This window comes from Arachis stenosperma, chromosome 9 (assembly GCF_014773155.1).
Source record: "Arachis stenosperma cultivar V10309 chromosome 9, arast.V10309.gnm1.PFL2, whole genome shotgun sequence".
Classification (NCBI taxonomy): Eukaryota; Viridiplantae; Streptophyta; class Magnoliopsida; order Fabales; family Fabaceae; genus Arachis; species Arachis stenosperma.
Window position 1 is genome coordinate 137,084,366 of NC_080385.1, and position 12,115 is coordinate 137,096,480.

The 12,115-nt window shown below is 29.9% G+C and overlaps 1 protein-coding gene across 1 annotated transcript; it reads right to left on the minus strand.

Annotated features, from left to right (window-relative positions):
• Nucleotides 1–7,444: 7,444 nt before the first annotated feature.
• On the minus strand, nt 7,445–8,564 carry LOC130947719 (ethylene-response factor C3-like). The gene has a single exon (XM_057876423.1). It carries the CDS (start codon nt 8,459–8,461, stop codon nt 7,760–7,762), a length of 702 nt encoding a protein of 233 aa, XP_057732406.1. The 5' UTR covers nt 8,462–8,564; the 3' UTR covers nt 7,445–7,759.
• Nucleotides 8,565–12,115: the final 3,551 nt, after the last annotated feature.

A 12,115-nucleotide genomic window follows, 5' to 3' on the forward strand; every position in this document is an offset into this window, starting at 1 on the left:
ACCCAGATTCTTTCTCTGCTTCTATTTGAACAACAAACGAAATCCACAAGGCATAACACGCGACATAAAAAATTGACCCAAACCAGTAATAAAATTTGACCCCAACTAACCTAGGTTACACAAACTGTGATGACAACAATAAAGTCTGATGAACTCAACAGCAACAGGGAGATTCTTTCAACTGAGTTCCTCGGACGTTATCCTGTGAAGGAGCAAACGAAGACAATAGAAATCGCGGCCTAGGAAGAGGAACTTCAACTGCGACTCACTTACCTTGAGGTGGTTACGATGGCGGCTACGATGGGGCTGTGCTGACTGGCGACGCAGAGGCTGGAACGACCACTCTTTGAAGCTTGAATGAGAAGGTGGAGTTAGGGGCTGCTCACACTGAAGCCCTAATTTGGTTTTAAGAAAGGGTAGATTTTGGATTTAGTTAATTACAATAGGGGTATTTTGGGTACAAAAATATTATTAAAGTTTCTGTCTCTGTCTTTAAAAATCTCAGTCTCCAGTGTCTCTACTTTTTAGAGGTACTGAAATACTAAAATTTTTGAGACAGAGACACAAATTTAAGTACCAGTCTCTACCTCAACAAACATAATACTGAATTCTTGTCCCCCAATCTCAGTTTTAGTCTCTGCAAACAAACACTACCTTATTTCTTGTAGTGATAGGTTTTCAACTTTCTTGTTTGAGCCGATCTAAATCCCATATATAATGAAGCCAAGTATATTTGATATCTTTTTGGTCCAAGGTATAGGGTCGTATATAGCTTGTGACGGTGCATGCACAAAATCCAAGCTCAACCCATAGTTTTCTTTTTTTTTTTGTCAGGATTGTATTTTATTTCTTTAAACTTACGGGTCCAAGCTCGATTCACAGATAAGACTCATGAACACTGTAAAAGTCCAATTTACTCTATGGCCGAAGCTTAGCAACTTTACACAATTGCGCCTATTCCCTATATGAAGCCTATTTTAAACTTAGGTCCACGATCAAGGTTCATCTTATAAATAACATTAAAATTTACTATAGAACATTAGAACCCCTTTAATTAGACGCAATCTCGTAATAGAAAAGTTTATCTTTTTTACCCTTATTTTTCTTATGTTAATTACTATTTTTGTAAAGAAAGCATAATTTTTCACTGGAAATGAACTATAAACACAATCTAAGTTGAATTTAGTAGCAAATTATAGGTAAGGAGATCTTTTCAACAAATACATTATTATGATGTAGCTAATTTCTCTTAAAATATTTTAAAGAGATAAATATATATTTGGGGGAGACAACAAATAAAAGAAGAGAAATGGAGTTTTTTTTTTTGTTTTTTACAATATTTTCTCATTCCATCAGACTGAAGACTAATTTGTTAATGAATCTGAATTCTATTTAAAGATTTATTGTTGGTCAATAAATTATTGTATACATAAAATGAAATTTACAATACTTACTTTAACAAACGAATAAGTACTTTAACAAACAAATAGGTTGACTACTGAACCAACTCAAGTTGGTTATAAAAAAATGGAGATTAAAGAACCATTTTTCTTTTCCTAAATTGATTGATTAGTTGAACTTTCACCTTTGATCCAAAAGCTTAGAAGAGTAATAAAATTGTTTTGACCCAATACTTGAACTTCATCTTTTGTCATCACTCATTGATGCAAAAGTTAGGTTAGAACTTAGGACCCGGGTAGGCCATGGTACTCATGAAACAAGCCAATTGTAAATGCTAGCTTGCCTTTTAAAAAATTCATGTTTGATAATATTGTTTATTTTCTCATAAGTTTTTCACCTAATGCCTTATCTATCTTTTTTGGGGGAAAATGTTGGATTAGTCGTTTAATAGTTTTTAATTAGAGTAACAAGGCTAATTGTTATTCTCTTTTAGATTGTGTGGCCAAGTTCACTTAACCATGACAAGGTAAGTATATCCAATAATCCAATCAAAGTGAATTCATGGTTTTTTCCCCAATAAATAAATACCAAAGAAATTAAATCATGCTGATCATCCTCCTAACAAATGCCTTTATTATAAACTTTCTTGGACTCATCTTTATGGGACTTGACCAATTATCAAGCCTTGACCTTGAAATTTATTGGGCATGGTCATGAACCACGTGACAATTAATTTGATTCTAGTTATTGTTCTTTAGACGCAACCAAACCGTTCCAATCAATCGAATTATTACAAAAGAAAAATGATGCGGCTATAGTTCGCTCAAATTGAAGTAGTTTTCCTTGTATCTTAATAATTATTAATTAATAATTCCCTGATTATATATCTTTTTTTAATGGCAAGTTGACAATAGTCTAATAGGACTCTTTGCAAAGCCCGTCATATTCTATTCAAATTAGAATTATTAGTTATAGAAATATGAAACCAGTGATGTCATATATATTATATTAGAGTATCTTCTTAAAATAGTGCGATCTTTATTCAGGTTATATATCATTTTTATATTTTTCTAGTTCCTAAAATTTCTAATTCTTTTTTTTTTTTTTGTGTGACTCATTTTTATAATTTGATTCTTCAGAGACTAAACTAAATACCTTAATTTAAAATTACAAAGAATAATTATTAATGAAAAAGCTATTATAAGGATAATTTTTTTTAAATAATAGAGCACATAGGGACAAAAAATTTTGCACTAAACCCGTCACCTTTAATATGTGTAATATATTAGTCCTTGGACATAATAATTGACCTCCTAATATTTTTAAGTTTGATATTTTTTTTCAACTTAAACTAAAATTATTATATTCTCTTGAACTTTAGGTTACATGCAAATCATTGTGTGATTTTTTTAAAAATGCAACTTTGATAAATAATTGATAATTGATACAAAATTTGTCAATATAAGCACACTGTAGTGTGTATATACAAACAAAAAATAAAGAATCGTCTTCACATATATACTTTAAAAACTCAAACACAAAAGTGCACATCACAGAAAACATATTAAGTGCGTAGAATTAATAAATAATCATGTGGATTATATATTTAAATAGTTATTGAAGAAATCTGATGATGGGACTCTACCCTGTCCCTCAGTGATCTTGAATAATTTTATGAATGATGGGTGAATATATATACATAGATAATTGATAAGTGTAGCCATAATTCCATATTTGACATTATCATCGCATTACAAGAGAGACAAACACAGGGCCCTTGGAGTTCAAAAAATTTCCACAGATTTCAATTCATGGACCTTTAATTTTTTCGATTTCGGCTTCATTCTCATCTGAGGAGGAACTTTCCTCTCAGCCAACAATTTTAGATTTTCAAAATTCCAAATTCAGACCGCTTATAAAGTAGAAAATTTGTGTATTAGCTGCCTAATTAAATTGTCAACATATATTTAATGGCTACCTCGGATTGGTTCATTACAGATTAAAACGAAATACTAGTTAGGTGTAGCAACTTTCGGTTTAGATTCATACACCTCAATCGAGACACAGAAATTGATGATCATTAGTCATTACTTCATTTACATGCTACACGCCTACCTTAACAAACGTATATATAGTATATACTAGTACGTAAAGTAGGGAAAGTTATTTAATTTTGTAAAAATTAAATTTAACTATATAACAAATGCATTTATGATTATCAGGAATATTGAATAACCAAATAATATTTATAAATAAGTCTCAACTAATATATCTAACTGTGTTTTCTTCTTTTTTTTATTCACGTAATTATATTCTTTTTTATTCAGTAATCAATGCTATTTCTTTTTTTTTCTTCTCATCTTTTTTCTTCTTTCTCCACATTTTTTCTATTTCTTTTATTTTATAAAAAATAATCGGAAGAAGAACCCTAAAAAAGTAAATAGAAGAAAAAAATGCATAAGAAATAAAAAAGTATATGAAAGTTTTGGACATAAACACAAAAATTTCTGTTTGTATAATTAAAATTTTTATATTTTTATTTTATCCATATAATTATTTTGTGTTCAACTTCACAGATTTTTTTTTGTTACTTAAATTTCTATATTTTTTATTTTTTTAATCAATGACAAAATTTCTTATAACAAACCTTTAAAAAAAATACAGAGAACATTGTAGATGAAAGTGTAAATAAAATTTATTTCCATGGTCTATTTTATGGGTTAATACATATACATAAATAGATATAATTATTAGTCTATTTTGTGGTCTAATATATATATAAGGGTATAATCATATTAGCTATTTATATTTTGACTTATATATAACACGATCTCACTATTGGTTTAAATAATAAAAAAGAATTGAATAAGTCAAGATTACCTATTGATTTGGGGCTACTAATAAGAATAAAATTAACATTATTCTATTTTACTTGAATCTTTAGAGTTTAATAAAAACCAATAGCCAAGTACAAATATAGCTTCAAGATTTTGGTCCCCATTCTAACAAAATCAATTGGCAATTCTTACTTTATTAAAGAGTTGTTATTCAACCTAAAATAAAAATTTGGTAAATTTTGGTTGAAGAAAATAAAAAAAAATCACACATTAAAATTAGAAACGATAAATCAAGATGGTAATTATAAATTCAGATCACTTCTTCTCTCAATTATCTTTTTTAATAATTTAATATTGATAGTCTTGGAATTGAGAAATCTAAGAATTCTAATAGAAAGCACATAAATTTTGTATTATTTATGTTTAATTTTTTTCTTCTTAGACAATAAACACATAAATTTTTTATGATAAATACAAATATTTTGTAAAAAATTTGGGTTTTTGTGATTTATTTTAGGTATGACATGCATCAGGTTGAGTTCTTTAATTTTTTTTTATGAAGTTTTTGTGTTTATGTAACAAAAATTTTACAAACATAAAAATTTCTGTATTATATAATTAAAAAATTTTGTTATTTATTTTGTCAATATTTAGCTATTTTTTGTTCAACTTTAAAAAATTTTGGCTTAAAAATTTTTGTATTTTCTATTACTGAAATTTTTATGTTTTTTATTTTCTTAATTTTAGAAGTAAAATTTACTTTTAAAAAATACAAAAAAGTGTTTGATGAAAACACAAAATTTTGTATTTTTATTCATTTTTTTTCCTTCATTCGCTTTTTATTTTTTTTATTTTATTTTCTATTTTTCTTCTTTTTCTTCTTTTTTTTCTCAGTTTCTCTCTTCTTCTTTTTTCCTCTAAAAGGAACAAAAAGAGTATAACCATAAAAAAAAAGAAGCAAACAGAGAGAAAGAAGTAAGAACAAAAAAAAAATAAAAGAAAAAGAAGGAAAAACATGCAACAATAGAAATATGTAACTCACGATGTTTATGTATATAATTTTTGTTAGACCAATAGATTATTGAGCTAATAACTTGATTTAGTTGGTTGAATTTAAATACTAAAAATACTTGTTCATGTAATAATACGTATGACAAAATTTTATGATAATTTTTAATATGCGTGAAAACTTAATACTGGTTTAAACCGTGTACATATCAATAATTCAATATTGTAAAGGAAAGTATGAGCTAATGAAATATTTATACAATGTGTATAATGGAGATTTATGGAGTATTAGATATATAATCATTAATGTTACATTTTCCCATTAGCTGAAGTTTTTGGGATGAGTGGTATCATGACATGGTATTAAAGCGCTAGATCCAAAAGGTCAAGAGTTCGATCCCTGGTGAACCTGCTTGTAGACAAATGAGGAACCCGACTCCTCTCTCGTTTAGTGGTTAAGTCACTAATTTATTTAAATAAGTGTGAAAAGTTTAAATTTTATTTTATATATATAATAATTTATTAACTAATAACAAATTTTTAAATAAAATTTAGTATTACAATAAATTAGTCCTTAATCGAATTGAAAGATACAATAAAAAACCAAAACAAATATTTAAATAGTAACATTTATATAGAACACATCAATCGGATTAGCTGAAATTATTAAAAATAAAATATATTATTCAAATTTTTAATCACTCAGTTAAGATAAATACTTAAAATATATATAAGACTCGTGTTTCAGAGTCGTCACAAGTTGTATATATATATATATAAAGTATGAGAATCATATTGAGTGGATAACATCTCCTTATTGTTAAATATATAGTTAATTTTTGCAGTATGGGTATTAAATTATAGGAAATTAAAATTAAATGATGAGTATGACTTGTTGAAGATTTGCTACATGATAAACTAACAATACAAATAAGGAAAAATAAATGCACGCATAAAAAAAAAAAAGCAAATGCACACGTGATAAAACTATAAAAAAAAAGATAATATAATATTTGAGATAAGTCATAAAATTGGAGAAGTTGGTCTAAGCGTCCAACCAGTTCAATTAGACCAAAATAATGAGTTCTGGAAGAAGCTTCTATTGCTTCAAAGTTGGACTGAACAGTTGAAGAGTATACAGATTCTATAATTTCTAACAGTTTCTCATAAAATTCTAGAAATCCCACCAACTTACCTAGGCACCTTCCTTCCCCTTTCCTTTCCATTATTTGACTTATTTAGTTTTTGACATAAAAATATTGCTACTAAAAATTAATAACTCTTCTCTTTAAAATTTTGGATTCTTGTTTTTTTAATTAATTCCCTATTGAGCAAGTAAAGTTTGATACTTCGAACCTTATAGCTCATCAATATATATCCCATCACGGTCTATGTTTAATTTGTGGTCACAAGAGAAAGAGACAAATTTAGCTTAATAAGGTGGCAAAATAGAATGCCACTTGTTTGTTTTGGACATAGCAAGTTTGATAAGATTTTGATGACAAATATGTTTATCATCATTTTCTCATTTAACACTGTAAAGGCATCTATATTCAATATTTTTCATTTTCTCATTTTTTTTAACACCAAAAGAAGCATGCCATCTCATGCACCACGTTACAAATCACAGAAACTACTGTTGCCTTAAATAATTGGACTATATTTGCTTTATTAGTCAAAGTCTAGATAGTCAAATATAGCTTTCAATCAACACTTAACTAATATGTTAAATTTTTTAAGTTTTATAAATTTTTATATTTATATAATATGAATCAATATAATTTACACCGATATGATATAGAATTCGCACATAAATTAACAAAAATATACATACACGAGTTGTTATATTTTACATTCCCTATATCAAAATTTTACAATATAATACTTGCTATTTGAGATTTGCATGTGCTATTAGTAATACTTGAAAAAGTATCGACTATTATTAGATTGTTAAACATTTGTTTAAATACGATATCTATTGTGTTTGTTTGTGCCTGAAAATCTGTTTGCCAAACTCGGAAAACCTTTTTCTAAGACTGTCAAATACAAGGAAAAAGAAGGTTGGCAAAATGGTTAAGAAAGCCTTTGTTTGTGTGCGCACACGCGTGCCTCTCTCCGTGCAAAACTCGACCATGCATGTTGACTTATACATATACAAATAATCTTATGATAACGCTAAAATGATAGTCACCCTCAAATTCATTTTGGACACTAATTAATTAATAATTATATTTAGCCCCACATATATAGATACATAACTGCATTCCTTATCTTTTAGGCTTTACAGCAAAATTTTAATTAAAAAACAAAGAGGGGTAGGGAAGAAAGATCCAAATTTTGATCATTCAAACATGATGACAAACCTATTTTTGCCATATTAAAAAAAAGTTTGAAAAAATAAAATACAAGAACAAAAGAACAAAAGTAATTAAAATAATTAACACTAACATGCAGAGCTAGCCTTGAAGATTTTGGATTGAATTTTTAAATCAAAATTCCAATTGATGATTTCTTCACCAAGGATTAGGAATCTGATCAGACGACATCAACAATTGTTCCAAGTAATCAGCACCAAGATCCTCAAACACCACTGCATTATCTAACCTAAGATTATCGTCAACATTGTCCCTGTCCTTAACATTGTTGTTCTTCTTAATACCAATTTTCCTCCTCAATGAGTGCTTCCTCTTCAAGGCTACAACAGGAGAGCACCCTTCTTCTCCATCACCACCATAGTTCATCTCCCTAAGCGACTGCTTCACCGTCTCCACCGGGAAATTAAGGATCGCCGCCGTTCCCCTCATCGAAAAAGCGGCTTGATCATAAGCCATAGCCGCTGCTTCCGCACTGTCGAATGTCCCCAACCACACCCTTATGCCGTGCCGAGTTGAGTCTCTTATCTCGGCCGCAAACTTTCCCCACGGTCTTCTCCTGACACCTCTGTACGACTTCTCCTTCCTTTCTGTTGCGGCACAATCGCCACCATTTTCCTCGGAGCTAACCTCCTCCTCCTTTACCCTCTCTAGGGGACCCTGGCGAGGGGTGTCGGCGGTGGCAATCATGCCATAGAGGAGCATCTCTTCAGGGTCGTTCTCGTTGAATGGAAGGTACCCATTCCATGAGAATGACTCTGAGGAGTTGCTAAAGGAGCCGAAAGAGGAGGAGGAGGAGTTATCGGAGGTGGGAGAGTTGAAGAAGTGAGAAGTGGAATCCATTGATTGTTGTTGAGAGTGTTGTGAAGCAGGGGAAACAGAGGAAACAGAGTGATAGAGAGTGTGGTAGCTCTCTGCTTTTTGAAGTTGGTCCCTCTTATTGCTTAATCCTCTTATATATATAAATATCCATTTTGGGACCACTGTAAAACTGTAAAAGCCGCCACAAAAGCGAATACGGTAAGAATTACAAATGCGGATATGGGGTGAAACCCAATAAGTGATGCACACGTAGCCGTCTTAAAATATTAGTACCAATAATAATCAATGGATTTAAATAATGAACGGTTTAGTTAGATACTACAAAAATATGGACCCACTTTTTAAATAAAAATAATAAAAGTAAAGGAATTTAGAATTAGTTTGGATTAGTTTTTAAAATAAATTTATTTTTATTTTTTAAAAAAAATTTTTAATAGAAAATAATTAATTTATATTTAGATAAATTTTTTGAAAAAAAAATTTAAATATTAAAATTTTTTTGTTTATTTTTTAAAAGTAAAATAATGTTAATTTTTTGGAAAATAAATAATTTATTTTTTTAATAAAAATATTTTTTTAAAAGATGTATTTAAATATATTTAAAACTTAATAAAAATATTTTGTTTTTGATAAAAAAATATCTCAAATAAATTATATTGCAATAACCATTTTCTATTAAAAACCATCCATCACTCAGAGTGTGATATATCTTAATACTGCTACTTCTGTTTGGGTTGATCTTAAAGAACGATTTTTTTATTCAGATCTCTTACGCATAGTAGTATTACAAGAAAAAATTTACAGCCTAAAACAAGGTACACTTACCAACACTGACTTCTATACTTCTCAGAAAATCCTCTGGGAGTAACTTGAAAACTCTAGACTGCTTCCTATCTGCACTTGTTCAGCTAAAACTCATCGAAACCAAGACTTCATCATCATATTTTTGAAGGGCTTGGATGAACGGTATGCAGTCATTCGTTCACAGTTACTTCTCATGGATCCTCTGCCTCGTGTGACTAAAGTATTTGCAATGGTAATTCAACATGAGTGCCAGATCCAAATCGGGTCTAGTATTCTGGATGAGCAGCAGATTCTCGCCACTGCATTGGACACCCGATGCGTCTCCTATGGCCACGGACGAGGCTCTGGTTCCGCTAGCGCCGGACGTGGTGCTCCTCCTTCCAAGCTTTGCACGTTCTGTGAAAAATGGGGTCACACCATAGATGTTTGCTATGAAAAGCACGGTTATCCCTGAGGTCATCTGTGATTCCTAGGACAGCCACGCATCTCCGGAGAAAGGGCTCCCTCTTCTGTGCACAGCACCGTTGCCTCCTTCCAGTCCTCTCTGTCCCAGCCGCCGAATGCCCTAATTCAGAGGGGAGGGGATGTGTTGAAGACAACCCAAGAGCAGTCAGTAATGAGATTGACCCCCTTCCAACATAACACTCTTTTGCGTTAAAACGGACTGAGACCCATGCTTCAGAAAATAAGGATGAGAAGAGCTCCACTTCCTCTCAAACTGAGCTACTTCCTAGCCCATGTTTGGGTATTCATTTACTTTGTTCTTCCTATACATTTTTTATTTTAAATGATATTATATCATCCTCTAATTTTTCTAGTACTTGGATAATTGATTCTAGTGCTACAGATCATATAATTTCAAATCTTTTAAATTTTATTTTTTACACAAAAATTAAACCTATTATTGTTCATATATCGAATGGTTCACAAGTCATTGCACAATATAAAGGTGTTGTTAAATTTTTAACATCTTTATTTTTAAACGATATCTTGTCTTTGTCAATATTTCACTTCAATTTAATTTCTGTTTCAAAAATTACCTCTATGCTTCATTGTGATCTTACTTTTTCTCAATATTCATGTCTTCTACAGAAATCGAACACATTGAAGATGATTGGGTTGGATAAATTAAAAGAAGGATTGTACATTCTTGAAAAAGCCTTTAACACCACCAATAACACCACCATACTGTTACATTCAATAAATTCAACACACCATCAACACACAACATCTTCTAAGTTATGGCATCTCCGTTTAGGGCATCTTTCTAGACAAAGACTCAACTTCTTACATAGGTAATATCCTTTTATTTCTTCTCATCAAAATGAAATTTGCAATGAATGTTACTTTTCTAAGAAAAAAAATTTTCTTTTTCACCAAGTTTGAGTCATGCAAATGCTAATTTTAAATTATTACACTTTAATATTTGGGGACCATTTAGAATTACTTTTATTCATTATCATAAATATTTTTTAACCATTGTAGATAATTTTAGCTGATTCACTTGGGTTATTTTATTAAAGTCTAAAAGTGAGGTTTCACAATACATTGAAAATTTTATTGCTTTAGTAGAAATTCAATTTAATTCAAAAGTTAAAATTGTTCATTCTAATAATGGTCCTGAATTTTTAGTTACTGAATTTTATTCATCCAAAGAGATCATTCATCAACGAAGTTGTATTGATACACCTCAACAAAATAGTAGAGTAGAAAGAAAACATCAACATATTTTAAATGTTGCAAGAGCTCTCATGTTTCAATCTAATTTACCTCTTAATTTTTGGTCTTATGTTATCAATCATGTGGTTCATTTAATAAATTAGGTTCCATCATCTATTTTAAAATTTAAAATCCCTTTAAAGTTTTATATAATAAATCACCTAATTACAATGATTTAAAGATTTTTGAATGCTTATGTTTTGTTTCTACTCTTACCAACATTCGTTCAAAATTTGATCCACGGACGTACAAAGCAATTTTTATTGGTTACCAAATGGTTTAAAATGATATATTGTCTATTATTTACATGATAAAAAGATTTTGGTATCCAAAAATATTTTTTTTATGAATTAACTTTTTCTTTAGTCACCAAAAGCCTAAAATCTCTTCAGCCTACTACACCTATTCTTTACCCAAATTTTCAATCCTTACCTACTGGACAACACACACTCCAACCCATTTTAATTGATCCTTGACGTTGGGAATTTTGCCAGTAAAGAATGTCATAAAAACAGTCGCGTTGTAGATATAGTCTCTAAACCGACAGAAATCCCTTCGTACAAACGTTTTGGTTGTCACAAGTAACAAACCCCTTAAAATTGATAACCGAGTATTTAAACCTCGGGTTGTCTTCTCAAGGAATTGCAGGGAGGTATGTTCTTATTATTGGTTATGGAAATTGTAAATTTGGGGGTTTGAGAAAGTAGTGGTAGGGTTTTTAGAAATTAAGGGAGCAGTATGTTGAATGGCAAGTAACATAAAATAATAATAATAAAATCTCTTGGCAAGGTATGGAGAACTGGAGGTCCTATCCTAGTTATCCTTATCAATTGTGATGAAAATTTGATTCTTCCCCCACCTTATTAACCTCTAACTATGAAGGTAAGTTAAGTGGACAAATTAATTCCAATTTTCAATCAACAATGAGTTTGATAACTCAAGAGTTACCAAGGTCTCAACCAAAGCCAAAAGAAAGAAAATATGTAAGTTAAATTGAGAGCACTTATAAATAAAGCAAAACAAAATTAAATCTGAAATTACCTCGAATTGAATTAATAATAGAAGATCAATCTAAACATAAAGAGTTCATAAATTAAATTGAAAAAATAAGTAAAAATAAAGAACCTGGGATTGAGAGTTACTCCTAAAACT

Bases quoted from the DNA above. Each gene is read 5' to 3' on its own strand.
- LOC130947719 (XM_057876423.1), bottom strand. From the start codon at position 8,461: ATGGATTCCACTTCTCACTTCTTCAACTCTCCCACCTCCGATAACTCC.